The sequence below is a fragment of the Hibiscus syriacus genome, unplaced genomic scaffold (genome assembly GCF_006381635.1).
Source record: "Hibiscus syriacus cultivar Baekdansim isolate YM2019G1 unplaced genomic scaffold, ASM638163v2 tig00003041_pilon, whole genome shotgun sequence".
Taxonomy (NCBI): Eukaryota; Viridiplantae; Streptophyta; class Magnoliopsida; order Malvales; family Malvaceae; genus Hibiscus; species Hibiscus syriacus.
Genome location: NW_024061960.1, coordinates 9,717,515 through 9,742,228, shown reverse-complemented (window position 1 = coordinate 9,742,228; position 24,714 = coordinate 9,717,515). Strand labels below are relative to the sequence as shown.

General features: G+C 34.9%; 1 protein-coding gene and 2 pseudogenes across 1 annotated transcript; 1 reads left to right on the top strand and 2 right to left on the bottom strand.

The window, feature by feature from the left end:
* Window positions 1-45: 45 nt before the first annotated feature.
* On the bottom strand, window positions 46-1,005 carry LOC120172374. The gene is made up of 2 exons (XM_039179849.1): window positions 536-1,005; window positions 46-502 (listed from the first exon to the last, which is right to left on the bottom strand). The coding sequence occupies exons 1-2, from the start codon at window positions 796-798 to the stop codon at window positions 346-348; spliced, it is 420 nt and encodes a 139-aa protein (XP_039035780.1). The 5' UTR covers window positions 799-1,005; the 3' UTR covers window positions 46-345.
* A 3,672-nt stretch (window positions 1,006-4,677) lies between these two features.
* LOC120172354 lies at window positions 4,678-8,720 on the top strand (annotated as a pseudogene).
* Window positions 8,721-9,265: 545 nt separating this feature from the next.
* Window positions 9,266-19,939, bottom strand: LOC120174043 (annotated as a pseudogene).
* Window positions 19,940-24,714: the final 4,775 nt, after the last annotated feature.

Sequence of the window (24,714 nt, the reverse complement as noted above, 5' to 3'; positions counted from 1 at the left end):
CCAATCCAGTATTTTTTTTCTATTTGCAAAACTTAAACCCCAAAGTTGAGAAATCAAGGAGCACACGAATGTTTATTTATTTATTCAATACATAGAAGATAGGGTTTTCAAGTCATTATGAAGATTAAAAATGCTCAACCACGCTTTGCCAATCTCGGAGAAGACCTTGTCCCTGTTCCACCTTGCTGCAGCTTGTCTTTATCGTTCTTCAAACCCTTTACAATCCTCCTCCTCTTCTTCACGACCTCGGATTCAGCATTAACCTCCTCGGCAATCTTCATTACATCGCCAACGATTCCATCACTGAAACTCCTCTTCTCTTTATCATTTGCCACCCTCTCAAAATCATCCCAGCTTCCTCACTGGACCTTTCCTCGACGCCCTCTTCGCTTCTCTCTTCACCACCATTTCATCACTTTCACTTTCGCTCTCCACGTCGTCGTCGTCAATAAGATCGAAGAATCTCTTCCTCTTAATGGCCATTGGAGCAGGAGGGGGCGACATCGAAGCATCCCTATTGTTTTTCATAACAATCGGATCATCATCCTTCTCGTTAAGGAGCTTCTCGCGTTGGGCTTTCAGTCTCTTAACGTTGCCTTCGATCCGCCCTTGGAGACGGAGGCGCTTGAAACTGAGGCCACCCATGGACCAGTGCGCTTCGTTGGCCCAGGACAGCAGCGGGTCAAGGACCGGAACCGGAGGATCCACGCGTTCGGAATTGAATCGGGTCTCGGTATAGATACGAGGGCGCGGAAGGCTGCTGCCGTAGAACTTGCCCGGGCCTAGAGGAACCACCATGTTTTGGGGATTGGTGGTGTTTGCAATTGTGAGAAGTTTTTGAGAAATAACTTTAGATTTCAAAAGGGTTGGATGAACTGAGTGAGAGTCGGTTGGTGGGGTTTTTATCCATTGAAGAAGGTTAGTGTGGCGGGTGAATTTAGCGGGAAACGTCTGGTTTGGCGCCCAAACTTAGCGCCACCCTGAACTGGCGAGTTTTTCGTTAAGCATTTTACCCAGATTTGATTTGATCTAATTTGTTCCTGGGCTCTCCTTTTATGGGTATTTTCCACTTCTTTACTGGGCTGCCTTCTAACGGCCTTTCTCAACTTTGATCGTTTCCTGGTACTATACTGAGCCAGCGTCCCATCATGCACCACAAACTATCCTAAAATGAATTTTAATTGATTTGGTTTACATCATTCAACTTTTGTGCTTATATCTGCTCAAATTATAAATTTTGAGATTTGCATAAGTGATAATATTATATTTATGATATGGTGAATAATTTATAAAAATTATTTAACAAACAATTATAGGTATAAGATATTTATATGTAAATTTATTAGTTTCACGTTTTAATATTAAGTTATATATTTATCATTTTATTTAAAATTTGTGTAAAAATAAAACTCATTTAGTGACCTCAATGGTTAGATGGGTGTTGTTCTCTCATGAGGTCCTGAGTTCGAGTAGCTGACTTGTCAATGATTAAAAAATATTTTGAACAAATACTATTATATTGTAATCATCTTAAACTATTAAAAAAATGTATAAACGTAATAAAAATAAAATTACTTTTACAATAATTTAATTATTATTTAAAAAGAAGGGAATTGTTGGATACACAATATTACCTATTTTAGGGTTTAGGATTAAAGATCTATATTTTAGTGTATATAGTTTGATTTTAGAATTTAGACTCTAGAATTTAAAAGGTTTAGAATTTAAAAACGTGTGGAAGTATTTTTTTTTTCACCAAATTATCAAATAATAATCCTTAACAGAATGATACTCTTATCTTTTTCAATTTCAGTTTATATCTGACTAACGCATGATATCATTCTGGTTAGGAGTTTTAACAATTATTTTAAAGGATATTATTTCACATGCAATCTAGACAAAATTTATTTTATACAAACCTGATTATTTTAATCATAAATTCTAAAATACTATCCTCTAAATAATAAATTCTAAATCTAAATCCTAAAACATAAACCCTAAATAAAATTTCTAAATCCTAAAATATTCAGATTTGAATAATTAAAGTTTACAAGATAGTATTAGATAAATTTTCTTAATATGTTTTATGTGTATAGTATATAATGATAACAGGTCGAGTTGATTCGGGTTTTTATCAAATCCGACATGACTCGATAAACAAATCTCATTCACTCAAATTAGATCCAACTCAATTTTAAAGAGGTATCATTTTACCTCAAACTGAGTCTAAAATTTGAGATAAAAAATCGCATCTAGTCCAACAATATATATATATATATAATATTTTTTTTATAAAATAGGGACACTATTGAAAAAAATCATAGAGAGTAATATTATAGTAATTATATTTAAATTATCTTGGGGTTAGCCGAAAATATTTCACTCTAGATCTAAATCCGCTTTGACATCATCATTTACAATACCCAACACGACTTAACTCGGCCAAATTCAATCCGAATAATTTTTTTTAAAAAAAAAGCAAACCTATCAAACCAAGTCTAAATTTATAAAACCCATATTAAATTTATCAAACCATTTATTTAATATTTTATATTGTTAGTTAACATAATTCAATAAAAATAAATATTTTTTTAGCACATGCCTAATATAATATAGTAAATACCATATGTAATAAAGATGGACACGGCCACATGGTAGCATGTCTCATGCTTCCCTTCATGCGTACGACTCAAGTGTACGTGTTTTACTTTTACCTAATGTGGTGCTCTCTTTGCCTTACCCAACATTAAATGTGTGTGTGTGTGTTTTAAATAAGTTAACTAATATCTTTATTCCTTAATTATTGGGATAATTCAATCACAATTCACAATACCGCTGTACTTGATTACTGCCCAGTGCCCATCATAATGTGTTTACATTTGTAATTTTATTTAGGGTTAATTCCATCAGAAACCCTCCAATTTTGATGTAGATTTTAAATTTATCTTGAAACTTCAAAAAAAAAAGTTATAATGAAGTATTCAGAATATCTATATCGTATCGATTATGTCCATATTGTCAACATAGTCATTAGTTTTACATTAAGTACATACTAGAATTTGCACAAACCAAGTTATTTCGATGTTCAAAGTGATGATTGTTATTCTTAGAAGTCCTAGGTTCATGCACCAGGGACAACAAAGGCGTTTGATATTTCATTGTCAAATAGATAGAAATCTTTAGAACTGATGCTATCTTATAATCATTTTAGATTAATAAAAGAAATACAAACAATAATTTAACGTAAACTTATAATATATGTGTGTTTAATCATTAGTTTTGAGCATTAAATATTAACTTATATTTGATATAAACCAAACTTCAAAGCGTGAATCAAGCTTATCTATTATGAGAACGATTTATATTTTACGTGTTAAGAAAAAAAGTAGCTATATTTTTTTAAATTTTATTGGCATTCTCTGTTTTTCAACACATCCATGCATTAGATCCACACTAATATTTTGAGGGCTCAATTATAGTGTTGCTTTAGTTTAGGGTCCAATTCAGAGTTATGGCGATAGTTTGGGGCTTTTATAGAATTAACCCTTGAATTAATAAAAAGGTTAAATTAATAAAACAACTCTTCGGTGTTAATATTTTCTTTCCACGCAATTCTGCCCCGGAAACTATTGAAGAAATTTCGGCTTTCAAATTATCTCATTAAAAATAAATTATTTTTCCCCAAAAGTATTTTTTGAGTGGGTGTGTCTAAATGTACCAAATGTTTTACTAAACATACCAATTCTTTTAATAGAATAATAGAAAAGGAGAGAGAAGGCATCATTTTTATTTCTTTATTATTTTTTAATAAATGTATAGGGTGTATGGGTGGCAAAGAAATAAAATTGGGTAAATGGGTTATGTTAATGTGTGACGCACGGGTTGGGTGTTATTCTATCAAAAGTCTCATATCTGTTATAAATTTGTTCGATTAAAAATATTTGTGATACCTGAAAATTCAAAGAAAAATAAAATTAATATGTAATAAAAAATAAAATTAAATTGAAATTGAAATAATTTAAACAAATCAAAACCTAATTTTTTTATTATTTGAATATATATATTCTCAATTCATAATTTTTTCTGATTTAACTCAAAATATATAAAAATGTCGAAGATATTTTTTGTTATTAATATTTAACTCTTCCTTACGACTAACATATGGGTCTTCTCATACAGATGCAATGTCACTTTTATATTCTAACATTAGTCAGATCATCTAACGGTTAATAATACGATGGCCAAAAATCAATGGATGAGATGGAATTGCGCACGCCAAGCTCAAACCAATGTGCGCTAGGGGTGTGCAAATTCGGGTCAATGATTTTTCGATCCGTGTCCCGACCCAGATGTTTCGGGTACCTGTATGTCGGGTACCCCGATACTCAAATTTTTTTCTTCAAATTATTAAATTAAAAAACACACAAATTTAAAGACTAGAATCACTTGAAAATCAATAAGTATTCATATTTTATCAGATTAACTGTTAAATGTTTATTTTATGTTTTTTAAATTTAAATATTATGTTTAATGTGAAACTCTAAATATTATGAGGTTTTATTTAATGGGTAGTGAGATTTATTTATGATAAATTTTAGTGTGGTGGATTATTTAAAATAATAGATAGTGGTTTAACTTGGTATGTTTAGAAAAAGTTGGTATCTTTAGTAGTACCCTTTTTGAGTTAGCGAAGATCAGTCTTTTCATGGATCTTCGTGTAGACGACGCTTCGATCTCCAAGCGACTTAAACTCAACCAGGTTTTTTTCTTCTTTTAATTAAGCCAAATCATGACGTATGTTTTTTACTGTGGTGTGCTTTATAGTTTGATTAAGAGTGTTGGAGTGGATGGAATTTGATTTTCGTTGCTTTTTGATGAATGATCTTTTGATTTGATTGTCGGCTTTTGATCGGAGTTCTCTCTCTCTCTCTCTCTCTCTCACTGAATGAGATTCGTATGGAATTCTTTATATGTATTTTTTTAAAGTCTCTGTTTGGTTGCTGGGAAAATTCGCTCCAAGGGAAAAAGTGAAGGTCTTTCCTGCACGTGGATTAGAAAAAAAAAAAGGTTTCTACTTGTCTTCCGCTTTGCTCTCATGTTTCCCTGTGGCCAAGCAGAGCCATGGATTAATTTCTGTTTGTTTGGATTTGCCAAATCGTTTTCACGTTATTATTTGTTTTCTCCTCTTTCTTCTTTGAACCAAAACTCTGTTTCATCCATAGTCTGGTGTATTTTAAAGAAAAAGCTGCCATGTAGTATTTTTGCATGCAAATGTTTGATTTGGCATTTATTATTTTTAATGATTTGGTCGGACTTCTCTTTTTTCCGTTCTTTAATATTTACAATGAAAGACTAGCTTTTTTTTTAATTCTAAAGAAATTTGTTTTTTTAAAAACCTAAATTATAATTTTTTTGTTTCAAAATAAATTATTAAAATTTTATAAGTCTAAGACATGTTAGATAATGTTATTTTTTAACAATGGTTACTGTTGGGAAATAAACGAGTAATTTTCCTATAACCAGATTAGTGAGAACGCGAAATAAAAGCGGAAAAATAATACCCGAAATTGATAACAGAGTTTAACCAATTTTGACTACGTCTCTTGACTGCTGCAGATCTTTTACTAAAGAGAGAAAATTTACAGGTGTTTACAAAACACTCACAACTCACAAGAGAACTCTCTAAACTCTTTAGTATTGGGAGGAAGAAATGATTTGAGATAATTTTGAAGTTAAATGAGTTATGTATTTATAGTTGAAGCTTAAGGATTAATCTTAAAAATATCCTAAAGTGTATGGACTAAAGTGCAATTATACCATTAAAAAATAACAAAATCAGTGTGCACCGAAAGCCACTGAATTGCATAAATTTGTCAAATTTAGCTTCCACCAATTTTGACTTTTAATAGTTACCACCTAAAAATACAACAAATATAACGAATGTAAAAAATTCTTTAAACACTTATTTTTACATTAAGTCTTTTTTTATTAAATAGTGGTTAATTTTATTAAATAAATATAGAAAATATGATAAAATTATAATTTAAAAATTAATTATATTAACATGTTATTTTTATGATATATACAATTATTATTAAATAACAAAAATATGATTATAGATCAAAGTTGAAAAATTCAACTAAAGTAAATGATAAGTATCATTAATACTAATATAAAAAATAAATACATTAATGACAACATATTAATAATTTATTTTATCATAACTTAAATGCAATATATCTAGAGTTATTGTTAACAATTATCAATACGAGAGAATCAATCAGATCGGAAATAAATTAGTTAGATAAAATGATGTAAAATCCAACCCAAAAAGGAAAAAAACTGTGCTAGTAGAACAAATAAAAAGAAAATTTTCCTATGCACAAAGCTTGAGAAAAAGCTACATTCCGTTTTACGATCTCTAAGGAAAGCGTAGAACATATTTTGAGGATAAGTTCTTGTCATTGCCATTTTTCTCAATTCTATATAATTGTATTAGACCATTTGGACTCCCTTCTGATATGCAACCCTTTTCAGTTTTCACTTAAATATTTTGCTTCAACTCTATGTTGAGGAACCAATCTTCTTGTTTAGATTCTTCTGTCTGATGCAATGGATATTGAACAAGTTGATGATTCAACTACGATTTTGATTCGTTCTGAGAAAGATGGACTGGACAGCAAGGGAAAAACTAAGATATGCTGTGAGAAGAAGGGCGAGGACAATGCGGAGGTGTTGCATTTTCAAATAGAAACTGCATTTTACCTAGGCAAAACTTTTTATTTATTTCACCAGCTGGTCTTTAATTGAATTTACTTCTCTATTTTTTTTCCAGGATGCTTCAGCCAATGATCAGGGAAATTCTGTCAGTATAGCAGGGTCTGAGGAGAGTAACAATCCTGTCAAGAGTTCTACTTCGGCATCAATCAGTTCTAACTCTGATTTGTCCTATGTTGATGATGATGAGGATTGTGACGATGCTGATGATGTTTCTGATTATGGCGACGATGATGATTTCTTATATGTAGATGATTATTCAATTATGCAATCCCATTTTGATAACGTGGATCTTCCTCATGGGGTTGAGGCTTTGATTCCTTGGTTGAAAGACTCTGCTCCAACCGGAAATCTGCCTCCTGCCCTTGGTGTCCCAACCGCCCCCACGACATTGGCTGATATCAAACTGAAGTCGACTTTTTCCGATACTTCAATGGTCTCAAGAGAGTCGGGGTCTGATTGCAAAGGAGGAGGAAATGAAGAAGATGGAGATATGCAAAAATTTCTCAGCTTCAAACATTTTGATGTTGTGGACGATTTCTCAGACCATCATTACAGCAATATGAACTCATCAGGAGGGGTAAGTATGCATCTTGTTTTCTGTCATGTTAAATTCGTCAATTTTAATATAATATGTTTTCTTTAACTCTCTCTTGATAGCAACCAAAGGAGTGGGCGAAGCAAATACAGGAGGAGTGGAAGATTCTTGAAAAGGACTTACCAGGTGAGTTGTGATTCATGAATATGTTTTCTGAAATTTGGTGCCATTGTCATAGTAATTGATAAGGAATTAAATATGACTCATTGTTAACTATGGCCATATCTGAAATTATACGAACATTCCCCAGCTGAATAACGTCGTAAACTACAGCTGCAGTGATTTGAATGACTCATGCTCCCTCTATTTGTTTTACAGAAACTATATATGTGAGTTTATGAAGGAAGAATGGATCTCTTAAGGGCTATCATTATAGGACCTGCTGGTACTCCATACCATGATGGCCTTTTTGTTTTCGATTGTTTCTTCCCTCCGAAATATCCCCACGAGCCACCGGTATGTATGTTCAGTGTGTATTTATGCACTTACAACAAAAACTTATTTCACATTGCTGAATGAGTATATGATAATTTCTTGTCAGATGGTTTATTACTACTCTGGTGGCCTCCGGTTAAATCCTAATTTATACAACTGTGGTAAAGTATGTCTCAGCCTTTTGGGTACATGGCATGGAAGTCAGAATGAGATGTGGGTTCCAGGGCAATCAACCATGCTACAAGTATTGGTTTCTATACAAGCTCTTATTCTGAATGCTACACCTTTCTTTAACGAACCTGGGTATGAACGTGTTTATGTCGGGGCTGAAGGTGAGAGGAAGTGCAGGAAGTACAACGAGCAAGTATTTATTCTATCATTAAAGACCATGATTTATACACTAAGAAAACCGCCCAAGGTATATGTTTGTCCATCAATTTTCTTCTTTCATTATTGTTATACCTTCTTTTATTTTTTTGGTCGAATCGGTCATGTTTTCGCTACAGCATTTTGAGGACTTTGTTACCGGTCATTTCCGCAACCGTGCACTTGACATCCTTCTGGCGTGTCAAGCGTATAAAGAGGGTGCTATGATAGGCTCTGTCGTGGTTAACGATGCTGTCCCAGACCCTAACAAACTCGTACAGGGTAACTCCGAGGTATTTAAAGGAGCAATACAGAAGATGATCAATGCGATGACTGGAGTTTGTGAAAAATGGGTCAACCAACTGCGAGCAGTTTCAGGCTAGCAGAAGCTGATAAGTATTAGGTCTAAAATGTAGGGTTGGATGTGTTAAGCCATTACAGAAGCAGATGTGGAGCCGTTTAGTATGCCTTTCTGAGTGAATGATTTGGTGAACGCAATAATTTTGATGAACTTGATTACATTTTGACTACGCTTGGTATATAATTTTTGGGTTGGTTTAGCATACCTTTCGAAAATAAATGTGTTAGAGAAGCAATTTCAGAAATTAAGATTATTTAATTTAAGATTTACGTGTTTAATATTTCTTAGAAAAATATTTCTGAGAAGATAAATAATCATTTTAAATATGACGTTAGATAAAGTTAAATGTTGACTTGACATAATGGCATGTGTAATTGAAGTGTTGACGTGATGTTAATTAATAATAAGTCGATTAACAATTTTTATAAAAAAATAGTTTGACTAAAAATAAAATATTTAAAAAAAATAATGATTCAAAGTGAATTAAGAGTGATAATTCAGATAAACATTAAGGGTGGATTATAATTTATAACACTATACCTTAACGGCCATAACTTCACTGTTACCATTCATGAAGACGATTTCTGGGTACCTCGTACAGGTACAGAATCGCATTGATGTCAATTGATCAAACTACATGAAGCAACGATAACGGCTGTTTCTTTCCCACTCAACAACGATGATGACGTTAACTCTTGTTATTTTACCCTAGATCCATGGACGTAAGGAAAATGTCAACTCAAATAGCCACCAGACTGTTTGGATTATCAATCATATAAACAATATTTATATCACAGAAATTTGAGAAGTTTACACACGACTCTGCCGTCAATTTATCATCATCAGTATCTTTTTTGGTCGCTAAAACATAATAATTGAATAAAATCCAACATGAGACAAATATACAAGAAGAACCATAAACTCTTGCGTGGGGATATTTAGAAGTAAAACAAAGACAATCTTTGCAAGCAGACTCGGGTGTACATCCATGAATTACAGACCAGGTTGAACAAACAAGACATACACCTAAAAGTTCAACGAGCCAACATGAATATGGGTTTATCATCTATGAACTGCAACCAAGATCTTATTGTTTAAAAGAAATTTTGCTTACCAGAAGATATCGAATCAAGGTAGGCATTGGAGGATGGGGAGTGGCTTTTATCCAGCTCCGCACTGAACATGTGATGTAGAAGAACATCAACTCTTTGACTACGAGTCTTCGTGCTGTGCATCATAACGGGAAAAGAGAAAATCAAAATGCCACTTTATAGTTAAAACATCGAACAAACTGAGTGCGAGTAAATGAAAAATTGTAGCGAGACAGCAAATACAAACCCAGCGAGTCTTCTTCCACCTTTTCCTGATCCAGCATCCTGGGAATATGAAATAACACCAATTTGTCGGATAACGGCCATGGTAAACGGAAATGACAATGTGCCCATATGCATACATGGTAAAGCAATGAGATTATAAAATGTACCAACCTTCTCGTCACCTTCTTCACCAGTCCCTGATGCATCAAGATCCATTTCAGCGAAGAATGCCTCCAAGACAAAAGCTACAACCTGTATTTACAGAAGAAAGAAAAATAAGTTTTTTTCCCATTTTATAATGCGTCTGCATTGTTAAAGGCAATGAGAATAAATATTCTCAAGACTTACCAAATTCAAAAGCAACAAAACAGTAACTAGGTAGAAGCTGATAAAATATACAAGGGTCCAAGAAGTTCCAGTTAATTCCTTGTAGCTCTGTAACAGCAACTCAGAAGGAAAATGAAAAAAATCAATGCCTCCAGGAACGGGTATATCATTCAGGAAACAAAAGAGCATACAGGAGCAAGCAAAATTCCATAGAACTTGTGCAAAAGAATGCAATAAAACTAGAAATATACTATATAGAATTTCAAGAATATTTGCTGAGAAAAGAGTATTCATATCGGATGCAGTAAAACAATCCACTCAAAGTCCAGACATTTACCCCTCACAGTCCACTAGAAATCATTCCAGTTTATTAGTACTACACTTTCTTGTGTAAGCGTAAAACCGCTTATACATTTTTTTGGTGCAAGAATGCAAAATGTTTAAAAGAATAAAATCTAGGTGTCCTAGCTATGTATGTATTTATTTTTCAGAACTTTCCACAAAGGCATGGACCACGGATATTGAATCTGTGCCTCATTTTATGTTAACGTGAACATAGCTTATCAAACAAACAATATCCCGAATACAAAAGGTGTTACACATGTTTTCAAAATTATTTTAGATGCTCAGAAGTTCACAGAGACTATATGAATTAACTATTGAATCAAAGAAACAGCAATATTGCACCAAGATAAAGTTGCTATAGTGTGAATAGATTCCAATAACTTTTAAACTAACCCATTAACAGCTATAATGTAGAAAATATGCTCTTATTCAGCAAGTGTTGTAAGCAGAGGCCACAAGCAGCAGTGAGGAATATATCCAAAAGTGCAATAGTGTAATTCTATCCTAAATGACCCTTGAAAAAAAATACATCGAGATGATGTATAGCAAGGATGTTCCTCTACATGTCCTACACAGAAGTGTGTTGAAAAGACGACAAAAAAAATAATATATATATATATATATATATTGACACAATAGCAATACCTGCATCCATATTGCCAATTTCCCATAACTAGCAAGTTAAAAAGAGTGACCATTCCGTTTGGATAATCATTAAAATTGAAGAGCAAGTAGCTGATTTTGTCAAGGAAAGTAGCTGAATATTATATAGTTCAAAACATGCAATTGTCACTAAAGATACCTCCGAAACCAAATGCAAAATTCTCTAAGCCTGTAAATTGCCATGATTGTCAGTGCAGCCTATTTAATTTAAAATATTACGAAGGCATATATAAGTCGGGTTTATAGAAACGCCAAAAAAGGATACTCATTTTCAGTGAGCTCTGTTGCATCTAGATTGGGATTCCCAGACAATCCCACCAAAGATCTAGAACAAATGGTGATAATTTCCATTAGTAACATAATCAGAACATTGATTGCACTGAATAATAATCCACAATGAAATCTGGAGTTCTAGGAATTTGAAACCATTTTTCACTTGAATAAATAATTCATGACAACTCCGTTGTTTGATATATGAGGCAACTTCAATAGAATGTTGCATCTGAAAATCCTGGTAGGCAGGCAGACGACGGTAGAAATAAAATATCCATAGTACCTGTACACCAATTGAGCAATAGATGCATAGGACACAAAATATAGTCCCAAGATATGGCATTAGACTTGGTATTAGGGTTAATAATGTGGCAACAAAAGCTTGGTAACTTCGGACATGCATCAGGAGGCTTATCAATCTTAGCATTCTGGCAAGAAGAAGGTAGCGAATCCTGTAGACAAGAATAGGCAACAAAAGGGATATTTAAAAGCTAGAGGAAAAAGGGACATCCAAAACAAACGATGTTAACTAGAATTTTTTTATAACATATTTAGAAATCATATGCTTAAAAAATGATGCATATAGTACACAAACTTTGAAATATTTTGTCCTTACCATTCTCCATTTGAGAAAAATGAAAGTCCATCAGGAGTTGCAAAAGTTACAGTTTCTCCTATAACTGCAAGTACAAATTTGATAAAACTAAATTCAGTAGCCTATTAACAAATGAAGCGTTTCAAGTTGAATGGACAAATATTGCAAATGTGAACATGTAGTAGTGCACATGCCATTGCGCTATCCCCAACTTGTACCCTACTTGTTTGCAAATTTATAGAGTTCACTTCATTTGAGAAAATCAATACAGCAGCGGCATATTCCTTAATATATTGATCATGATATGCAGCGTATTCCTTAATATATTGACCATAATATGCAGCATAATCCTTACTATATTGATCATAATATGTCATTTCATAACTTCAATTTTTACAGGTTACGTAAAACCTTCTACAACAGTCAACATTTAAAAATCGGAATAAGATCAATAAAAGTCATCTCCTAACAATGCCATCCTCTATTATCAGTCACCGAGGAAACTCTAATCCAGTCCGCTTAATTTCTACAAGAATTGACGGTTGACACAAATGAGAATCAAGTTTTCACAATTGATTTAACCGGTAATTAAATTATGGTGTCATCTAATATAAGAGCATGAAACAAAATAATTCCTGAAATTTGCTTTCTGAAAGCTCATTGTGATGTTATTATTATTATTATTATTAGAATTTCAAAAATACAAAAAATAAAATTGGTCGCTTTACTTTAGTAGATCTAGGTAAATACCAATGATTTAACTTGGTTAATTACCTATTATCCATGTAATAAGAAAATCAAAGCGATTCTGACCATCCCTCCAATAATTTGCAAAGCCATATGCAAACACTTTCAGTGCCATTTCCAGTACATATATCCAGCCTGTCAAATGAAAACAATCGGATGAAGCACCATGAAAGTATGCAATAACATGTCATTCATGTTGCACACGACAAAACTTAACGAGCATTAAATCATGCCAGGGAGTTGACTAACAAGCTCAAAAATCTTGACATGCATTAGAAAGTACCTACCAAAGACAAACTCAACCTCTTGCCACACCTTCTGTCCGAGTTGTTTTCAATATCAAGCTGCAGGCGAATTTATATCACGGAAATTAGTCCAAGACTGTAACTCAGAATTTAAATTTGGCAATATGAATCCTAGCGATCAAACCATCTGAAGCAAAAATAAGGAAAAAAAGTTCACTCTTTTTAGAACTCCATCCAATGATAAAAAGATAATGGTAAAAGCAGATTTGGGGTCTTCTGTTGATTTATTAGTCGGAAATGACCATCCAGCTCAGTTGGTAGAGCACAAGGTTATTAACTTTGGGGTCATGGGATTCGAGTCTCACGGAAGACATTTCATAATTTGGAGGTCTCCTACGGAAGCTGCTCTCAACTTGGCGTTAGGGGCAGCCTACTATCCTACCTCCCTTACCCATCACATATGAGAATAAGGGTCAGTTAATTTTGTTGATTTATTAGCCGATGATGCACATGCACTTTCTTTCTTGTTTCTTACCCTCACTTCCCTACCCTGCCATAGGCACCTGACCTTCAGATCATTGCATAAGCTACCTATTTACTTTTAGCTCCAAATAAAGTTTAGGTGGCAAATATGAGTCCATGTTGGAAAGAGCAAGAAACAGTGTAGAAGTTGGGAATCACATTGCTGGACTCTAGTTATGGTAGTTGTAAAGCAATTGATGGAGGGTTTCTGTGATCATTCATATTTAATTTTTTTCCTGTGAATTTGATACATTCACATCATTCTCAGAATTGAATTGACAAATTCTTTCAGCAAACTAGAAGGGAAGTTACATGTAATCTAGATGCAACTAGTAACCAAGTAGTTTCCTATGCTTAAGCGCATGGCATGCCTCTTGGAGAAATGGAACAATTAATGGAAAAAATTTAATCATATAGAAAGGGAAGGGAAAGCTTTAAACAATATTTAGAGGCTCCAACTCTGTACACGATAATAGGCAAGAAAGAAATCAACACACCAAAGGCACAGTTCTACATAGTTTCCAAACTCTTAAATTTGAGACAAAGAATTAGTTTGACTCCAATGTGGGAGTACTTTGTAGGAAATATAGTCCGACAGCACCAGCATCAGATAAATTGCAAGTATAGAAGGCACCAACAAAACCAGCACGCACAAGAGGCATAATTCTACCTAGTTTCCCAAATCTTAAATTAGATATAAAATTAGTTTCGCTCCAATGTGCGAGTACTTCATTGGAAATGTAGTCAACAATTGACAGGTTCAGCATCAGATAAATGCAAGTATATTTGTTCTGTCAAATTGTGGAACTACTTGCATCAAACTAGGAACTTATCAAAGAACCTTAATTGTTAAAGAAAATTCTATACTAATATTCATCTAGATGAAATACGTTAAGAGGCATACCGTTGTCACAACAATAACTGCAAACAGATTCAGTATGAGAATGAAGGATATTATGTATCCAAATTTGGGACTCCGAACAAAGGCTTTCAAGTTTTCAGAGAACGGTGAACGGTAGATTTGAAATCTTTCAAACAAAGGTGGCTGCACACCATAAAAGATCCTGTTGTCATAAATATGAACATGCTTTGAGAAGGTCAATAGAAAAATGGACTTACAGTATCCTCCTTTTGAAATCTTAGACCAATGGCGTTGCAAAGATCAGTAAATTCATCCAAGTTGATCTACAGGTAGAAAAAAGATAAAATTCAGAAATGATTACATTAAACGAAGAATATAGAGTAATAACATTGTACAAACAGTCAATGCAATGAGAAGAAAAGACCTACATATACTGACCGGTACACCAAAAAGGGGAAAATGCTCAATTTTAATCAAATCAAAATGGTGAAGTAATAAGTATACCTTGAAGTCACGACTATCATCCATCTCATCAAATATTAACTCAAATTCTTCCCTTGATATTTTTGGCAAAGACCTGAATACGACAATTGAAGGCATACTTTAGCATGCACAATATCAGAACTAATAAAAGAAAAGAGGTTGAAAATTCAATAAAATCAGGTACATTGATACATTAAGCTACCTAAGACCAACTCAAGAAATATGAACTACAATCTTATCAATTAACTACATCCACATATTTTTTCTTTCATAATTGCATCAAATATTATCAATTATAAGATACAAAGAGAAAAGTAGTTAATCTTTGACAATCAAACAGGAGTTTGATTTTTTTTCCTTTTCTGATTCAAAGTGTTTTGATCGTAATTAAGATTAGCAATGTGCTAAACAGACTTAACAAGAGAGACAACTTCTTAATAATGCTTAAAACTATTCCCTTATTTGATACTGTTAAATACTTCCTGCGTCCTTTCTTCTTTCTTTTCTAACATAATTCACTTCCTTTTACCCCGAATAGTCAAATCTTAAATAACTTAAACCCGACAGAACCTGTGCAAATTCCACATCTTAATACCTATTAGAAGCCGGAGAAATATGTATCAATGCAAGAGATAGGAAGGAAGTACTTCTAGAAACACATTAAATATGGTGTTGTAAATAGTACCTGTACTAATTTAGTTCTTCAAACAGATGAATGCATTGCTCCTTGTTGAGGAACCCAACATTCTGCATGTAGCAAAGGAGCATTCAGAAAACTTAACTAAAACTACATCACTACATTCTATAGCCTTCTCCTGAAATGTGGGGTTGGCTACATCAATAACGCAACGATAAGTGTTTTCAAATATCATGATGATAGTCAACAAGGTAAATTAAGGTGACTAAGATTGCATAAAAGAAATAATGATAATCCTTCCTTTCCCAAGCAAAAAAACAACAACAACAGGGAAAACCACTCAAACAGAAAAAAGAATTGTGTTGAAAGTCTTCCACAACTTCTCTCTAACCTAGGTGTTTCAAATTTCAAATTTTCACGAGCCCAGGCGCTTTGATTATTATTCTCTTCTCCGGTACCAGTCGTCAGCCGCCGCATGCCGTCGCTGTCAGCAGTCCGCCGCCACACTCCGACCACTGTTTGACGCCAATTTTTTCCTAAGAAGATCGCCGGTTATTTGTGATATAAAATCTGGCCTTAGATTTGCGTTTGAGACTTTCAATCAACACAGATCTTCAAGAAGCCCACTGCCATTTTTCGCCGCTTTCCGCCGCCTGTGCACACCATCGTTTCTCCACCAGAATCAGCGTCGTCTTGCGTCCAGAACCCTCATATCCTGTGTCGAGAATCGTTTTTTATTATCCTTTATTTTCCAGAAATCTGGTTCGGCTAGGAAAAACCCTTTCCTCCAACTTTCTGTTCATTTCCAGATTTCTCCATGGAGCCTCAACCCCCGTCTCAGCCCAGGCGAACTAGAGATGCATCAGGAGCGGCAGGTGAAACTTCTGGGAGCAACAACAGATATGGTTTCTCCTACTACAGTAAGGAAAACGTGGGAGGGAAATTGAAAAGGAGAAATAGGCGTGCTTTCACCGACGTTTGCTGGCCAGTTTGAGGCAATATGGTGATTTCTCTCTCCCGTGCGTTCTGATATGAACGCTGTTCTGGCAGCCTTGGCCCGGGAGGCTGGTTGGACAGTTGAGTCCGACGGCACTACCTACAGGCACTGTCCTTCCCACCATAATCAGCAAAACTTAAGAGAAATTTCTGCGAGGTCGGGTGAACATTCTCTATCAACCAATTCCTTGGAAAAATGCGCTGTTAAAGGAACATTAGACTGTCAACCTCCTGTGGTTAGGATTGATGACAGTGGTATTTCTCCTTCACAAGGTGGGAATTATAGGATGGAAAAGCTTTCTTTAGTGGAGGCAACACCCGTTCTTTCTACTGCTGAAGTGGATCACCATGAAATCAAGAAGGGGTATTCCAACGAAAAATCTTCTGAAGTAGCGAGACAAAGAAGAAACGGATTTCAAAACAGGCAAAATGAAGGTCAAATAAATGGTAGGAATGGGTATAGTAATGGATGCGTCTCGTTATTAATTGAGAACCTTCCGGAGAAGATCCATTGGAAGAGACTTGGATATATATTTGGTACACACAGTCAAGTTATGGATGCCTTCATTCCTAAAAAAAGGAATTTGAATGGGGTTCGCTTTGGTTTTGTTCGCTATGCTACAATTGAAGAAGCAAGGAGAGCGATCTTAAATATGAATGGCTCTCGTATCGACGGCAACAAAATTGGTGTTTCTTTCGTTAAATTCAAACCTCGACATTCCTATTGGAGGAAGTCCTCGACAAGTGTTCTTCGCAAGTCTGGGTTGGAAGATGATTCGAGGAAGAATCTTTATAAAGTTGAAGGTGTTATAGATGAAGAAAAACTTCAGGTGTTGAGCAATTGTCTAGAGGGGTGGTGCAAGGACTTTGTCAAAATTGGTCATCTCGCTAGACAAATGCAAGCGAAGGGCCTCACTGGCTTCACCTTAATGAGAGCTGCTGGTAATGCGATTTTAATTATTTTCGAAGACAATGCTTCATTGAGAAGTGTGGAGAACGATAAATCAAAGATTCTCGCAGAGTGGTTCTCCATAGTCGAAGCTTGGTCAGAAAGTTTGGTAATGGAGTGTCGTCGAGTATGGTTAGTTTGCGAGGGTGTTCTTTTTCACGCATGGAATTGGGATACTTTCAAGAACATTGCTGAAAAGTGGGGTTTATTACTAGCTATCGATGAAAGTTGTCATTCTCCATCAACCTTTGATCGGGCAAAATTCAAGTCCTCACAAAGGCTGATTCGAGAATTGATGCGTTGGTGGAATTGAAGGTTGGTGACAACTTCTTCAAGGTCATGGTGCATGAGATAGAGCCTTCATTCAAACCAAACTCTTGGACTCCTAAAGAAGACGAGTCCTCATTGATCTTGTCTCTTCAATTGTGGTTTTGTTTAGTCTTTACGGTTGTAGGTATTGCTTTTAATTTGTATCATGTTCTATTGCGATGTTTTATTCCTACTGATGGGGTGTAATTAGGAGTAAGGTGATTAGACTGTGGCTTTGGATGAGGTCATTTGAAGTTAAGGTCTTTGTTGTAAAGGTGTACATCACCATGTGAGGTTACTCCGTGGTGTTTTGTATTGGGTAATATTATCAATAAAATTTGAGGTACTCTTCTTCCTTCCAACGGTCGTTAACATACTTTTAGTATGTGAACGAATACGAAGGGAGTTTTTAATGAGACCTCTAACTTCTATCAAAAGAAATTGTGTTTGGAAATGATGATAGTCAGATATTTTTGTCCCTACTTTATTCAACCTAATGTGAAAAATGTGTTTGGATAAATCTAATGGTGGGAGCTTCCAGTTCATGGATAAATCAACCTAATAAAGTCAAAAAAATAATTGGGAGAAATGTATTTTCCATTGAAAAGTTTCTTTCCAGAAGTGAACACAACAAATAATCCAACCACCAATAGCAACTCAAGGGCATAAAAATTCTCTCCATATCAACTTTACATGATAATTCAAACATCTTTAACCATGATAGATTCTGCTAAAAGAAACATGAAAGATTGATGGTAGTGGTTTAATTTCTATCTTTGAGCCGCTCATCATCAGAACTGTCTCCATGCTATCATTCCTTGTCTTACTTTATCCATTTATTGTCTTTCAAATTAGATGCTTAGACAATATCATATGTATCTTTATTCATCTTATCTTTCAGATACACTTTTAATATAGTATGTAATGCTGAAGGACTTATATATATATAGTGAATAAGTCCTACAAATCCCCACATCCAGATCACCATGGGAAAAGTCTACCACAGAGTTGAAGCTATGCACAAGTTAGACATACAAAGATTTCTAACAACCCTATATTGCTCACAAAGATAGCAGCATTCACATATAGCAATTTAGAATGCAAAAGGGATACTCAACCAATAAGTGAATAATGTACTTACATAATCATCAATAAGGTCAAAGGCTTTACACATATATTTCTCCTATTCCGGTCCATCTCAGAGACTTGTTTCGCAAGCTACAAGAAAAGGAGATTTAAGCATATACTAAATCTTTTTTTTTCTATGAAATGAAAGTCGTCATTAGAAATATTCAAATAATAACAGATCATACAATCAACAAAAAAATAAAGGAACAAACCTCAGAGAAAATGTAAAGAGAATTAACAACAAACCTCGCCTTTGAAGCTGTCATATACAACAACAAGAATCAAATTTGTGACGAAGTAAACCCCGATCAGGACATAGAGAACAAAAAAGAGGGAGTACCAACGTGAAGCCCTGTAGTCAACAGATTGAAAGATAGTAAAAAAACAAAGGACTTTTCAAAAAGAAATTAGGTTGTAACATGATCAAAGTATACAATAGAAGATAACCATCCTGATTTTCTTAAGAAATGCTGATTTACCTATTGTAATTCAAAAAATGCATCAATAAAGCTAAACTCAAAATGAGTTTACCATAAAAATTTCTCTATGGCGGGGGGGGGGATGCCATCCAATTCCAACCATTTTTATACATTAAAGAAAACAAAACATTTCTTAACAGTACAGTAAATTACATTAACCAAATCACCATTTCACTCCAAACTTACTTATAGGCAGGTATCCATACATTTGGGTTGTTGGATGTGGTGAATAAAACAAACATCTGATACAACGTGATACCATATGAGGTAAATACCATTTTACCCTGTTCTGTATCTTCAAACATAACATATGCTATCCAACTGGCAAGCAGAAGAAATAACACCACAGAGCCTGCAATCGAAGCAGATGAGACAGTAAATAAGATTGTGCTCGGAAAAACATTAGTATATACTTATGACCAATAAATTGGACCAGATTAGAAGGCAAATACATCTTGTTTCAAAATTAAAATATAGAAGGCATTCATACTGGTATGGTGATAAGAGAGTATACAAACCAAGACATTCAAGTAGGTTCCAAACAGCCAAAATGATGATGCTACTTCGTAGTTCCCTAAAAAAAAAAAGAGAGGACAAATATTAAATGAAAAAAGCTGAAATCATGGAGAGCAAACAAGCTCAACTTCCTTCAAACATGTACATTAAAAATGGTCAGTAAAATCATGTAATTTTTACAATGATAACGTGAATTTGAAGTCAAGATTTATAGATCAAGTTAAATAGGTCACTCAATATGTAAAAAAGCTAAGGAACTCTGAAAACTATTGAAGAACTGAGTTCAACTATGGGCATAACAATCTATAAATAATCAACTTGTGACACCCAGAGCAGACCATTTAGCCTTAGCTCAACCTATCCAAAAATTATTAATTTTTTCTGGTTTTCTTATATGGAGAAAATGACACATAAATGTTTGAGGGAAAAAAACATACTTCTCACCGCTTTATTTTAACCTTACACTTCAACTGGTTGTGGACCCAGTTATAGAAAAATACACTATAGAGAAACATCTATACATAACTAAACGGTTTCAAGTAAAGGGTGCCGTCAGCCCAAGAGGAATCATATTTTCTTTTTCTTTCTCCCTAAAAAAGGATTAACGAGGGGACGTGACCCATCCATAACCTTCTCTCAAACCAATGAAGGTAGCCTAAAAGACTAGGATAAATTTCTAAAACCAAATCAAATCTGATAAGTACACGCCATGCTCCATCTCATGGCAGCACCAAGCAGTTAGTGATGTGTAACATCATGCTTACTCCAGAATAAATGCTGATATTAAGATCAATAACTCGTCTAAATCTAGGTTGTCAATTTTATCTGCTTGTGAACCTTAGTAGCACATAAACACCATATAAAATTAACTATTCAAACTTTCAAATTACCCTCCAACTCTCTATTATTCTTGAAGATCCATATGATCTCTCTGATCACATCAAGTAATGAGGATGACCATGGAAAAATATGTTTGGTAGTTCCAAGTTACATGGTGCCTAATTTCACAGCATGCATATACAAAACCACAAGCATAAAATTTTGACTTAGTGTAGAAAACAAACTGTGTAGAAAACAGATTGTAGAAAACAGACAAGTCTGTTATTTTTATTCTTGTGTACATTCAGTAGAACATATTACATATTATATACAAATTATGTCTCTAAACTAGGAAACTCTAAGAAAGGAAACTAATCCTAGGAGATGTAATCCCTTGAAATAAGGGATTGAAAAACAGAAAATAATTACAGAATCTCTTAACTTAAGGGATTGACAACTCATTTTTATAATTCCTACACTCCCCCTCAAACTGGTGTATATATGTTGTATATACCCAGTTTGAATGACATCTTATCAAAAGTCACTCGTGGAAGGGCTTTGGTGAAGATATCTGCCAGCTGTTTCTTCGTCGGAATGTACTGCAATTTTGCAACTCCATTGTTGACCTTCTCGTAAATAAATAGTATGTCTATCTCAATGTGTTTCGTTCTATCATGTTGCACTGGGTTTTTTGCTATACTCATAACTGATTGACTGTCACTAAAAATCTCAAATTCTTCTTGTCATCTAAGTCCAGTTCTGTGAGCAGTCTTTTAATCCACATTCCTTCGCATATTCCGAGAGCCATTGCTCTAAACTCTGACTCAGCACTACTTCGAGAGACAACAACTTGTTCTCTACTTCTCCAAGTCACCAAATTACCCCAAACATAGGTACAGTAGCCACTAACTGACCTTCTATCAGTTAATTCACCTCCTCAGCTTGCATCCGTATAAACCTTCACTGTTCTGTCTTGATTTTTTTTTCTAAATATAAGTCCAGCTCCTGGGGTAAATTTCAAGAACCTTAAAATTTTGTTAACAGCTTCCAAATGTTCTTCTCGAGGATCACTCATATGTTGGTTGACAATGCTCACTGAGTATACAATATTAGGCCTGGTCAGTGAAAGGTAGATTAACTTCCCAACTAACCTTTGGTAGATTTCCTTGTTTACTGGATTTCCAGTCATTTCCTTGCAAAATTTCAAGCCTGGCTCATTGGAGTTTCAACTGGTTTGCAGTCGAGCATCCCAGTTTCTGCAAGAAGATCCAAAACATACTTACGTTGGTTTATGACCAGCCCTTCCTCGGACCTTGCAACTTCCATACCCAGGAAATACCTCATACTCCCTAAATCCTTGGTTTCAAACTCCTTTGCAAGATTCATCTTTAGCTTTTCTATTTCTTCTATATCACTGCCAGTTATAATCATATCATCTACATAGGCAATTAGGAGGGTTATCTTACCACTCGGTGTAATTTTTTTGAATAATGTGTGATCCGCTTGGCTTTGTTTGAAACCATTATGTGTCATAGCCTTAGCAAATCGATCAAACCAAGCCCTGGGAGACTGTTTTAAGCCATATAAGGATTTATTGAGCATGCACACAGTTTTCTTAGTGACATTTCCTTCTAATCCGGGGGGGACCTCCATGTATACCTCTTCTTCAAGGTTCTCATTCAGAAAAGCATTCTTTATGTCCAGCTGATGCAATTTCCAGTCCATGTTAACAGCTACTGATAACAATATTCTGATGGTATTCAATTTTGCAACCGGTGCAAAAGTCTCCTGGTAGTCGATGCCATAGGACTGAGAAAAACCTTAGCAACCAGCCTTGCCTTGTATCTTTCCACACTCCCATCCGAATGATATTTGACTTTGAATATCCACCTGCATCCAACAGCTCTCTTCCCTTTTGGCAAATCTGTCAAACTCATATCATTCTTTTGCAACGCTTTTATCTCTTCTTCCACATCCTTTTTCCACTTAGGAGATTGAAATGCTTCTGTCACATTTCTTGGGATTTTCAGTGTTAATGCTGGCAGTGAAGGCCCTGAAATTAGACTGTAATTTCCCATATGCAACATACTTATTTATGGGATGAGCAGTGCATTTTCTTACCCCCTTCCTAATAGCAATAGGAAAGTCATCAAGATCAACAGTAGTAGCCTCTTGGTAACCATCATTACCTTATGTTTCAGCTGCAACAGGATCCGAATCTGGTTCTTGGCAAATGCTAGGCTGACTGATTTCTTCAGCAACATCTTTCCTTCTTCTTGAGTAAACACTGAATTGTTTCGGTTGGGGAGTTATGGTTTCAGGATCATTGTTAGGTGCATTTTTGGTAGTGGTGGAAGGTGTTTTGCACGGACTAGAGTGCTGAAATAAGGAGGAAGGAAATTAATCAGAGTTATTTAGGTTATTCTCATCACCCTCCCTAGGAACTGGGACAGTGCTAGCCGGCTTTGGAGAGACAGTAATAGGTAAGGAAATGATAGGCTGTAAAGAAATATCGGTTTGAACAGGTTGAAATTCCTTGTAACTCTCCCCGTGAATTTCTATTCCTGAAAAATAAGGTTGGTTTTCAAAAAATGTAACATCAAAGGAGAAATAGGTCTTTTTTGTGGAAGGTGAGTAATACTTGTAACCCTTCTGACTCGAAGAATGGCCCAAGAAAACACACTTTATGGACCTAGGATCTAATTTCCCTCTGTTGTGGATATGAACAAAGGTTGTACACCCAAACACCCGAGGAGAAAGACTTGAGTTTAAATGTTTAAAATGGGGATACAGCTGAAACAGAACCTTAGTAGGAATTTTGAAATCTAAGGTTACTTAGCATTCTATTGATGAGGTAAGTGGTTGTAAGAAGAGCTTCCCCCAAAGATACTTAGGAGCATTAGCAGCAAACATAAGAGACCTAGTAACCTCTAGAAGATGTCTATTTTTCCTTTCTGCTACCCCGTTTTGTTGAGGTGTGTTGACACAAGAAGTAAGGTGAACAATGCCTTTTTCCTTAAAAAAATACCCAAGGGTTTTATTCAAATACTCACTCCCATTGTCACTCCTTAAAATTTTGATTTTTGTGTCAAATTGGGTTTCAACTTTTTGATAAAAACTTTTAAAGAGAGACTCAACTTCAGATTTTTCTCTCATTAAGAAAACTCATGTTGTCCTAGAGTAATCATCTATAAAAGACACAAACCACTTATACCCAAAAATGACAGGAGAGAAGGGCCCCAAATGTCACTATGGATGATGGAAAAAGGTATTGTTGGTTCAAATTTGGTTGGAATATATGGTTTTCTGGTGTGTTTGGCCATTTGACAAATTTCACAGGAAAAAAAAGATGGATCTTTATTAATGAATAAGTTCGGTAACATTTTGGAAAGATAGAAAAAAATAGGATGACCTAATCTAGAGTGCCATAACATAATTTATTGGTATTGGGATCAGAAGATAAAATTGGTTTCCTAAGAGCACTGGATAAGGCATGATTATGAGATGCTTTACCTCCAAGGGTGTACAATCCTTTGCCCAGCCTAGCACTGCCAATCACCCTCTTCGAGCCCTGTGCCTGAAAAATGCAACCACCAGTACCAAACACAACATTACAACCAAAATCTTTAATTAATTTACTGACTGACAACAGATTGCATAGAAGTCTAGGAACATAGAGGACATTATGAAGTAGTAGATTTTTGTTTAATGTAACAGAACCACTATCTTTGACTGTAGTGAGAGAGCCATCTGCTATTTTGATAGAAGCTGGTAAGTTGCTTTCACTATATTCCTCCAAGAGATCAATATTTCCTGTCATATGATCTGATGCACCCGAGTCTATTATCTATTGTACCGAGGAAGCATATGGATTATTTCCATCAGTAGTAGTATAAGTCCTGCTCAAAATCTGCTGCAGTTCCTCTATGTTTCTTGCTAAAACTGCTTGAGGAATCATCTTGAGAG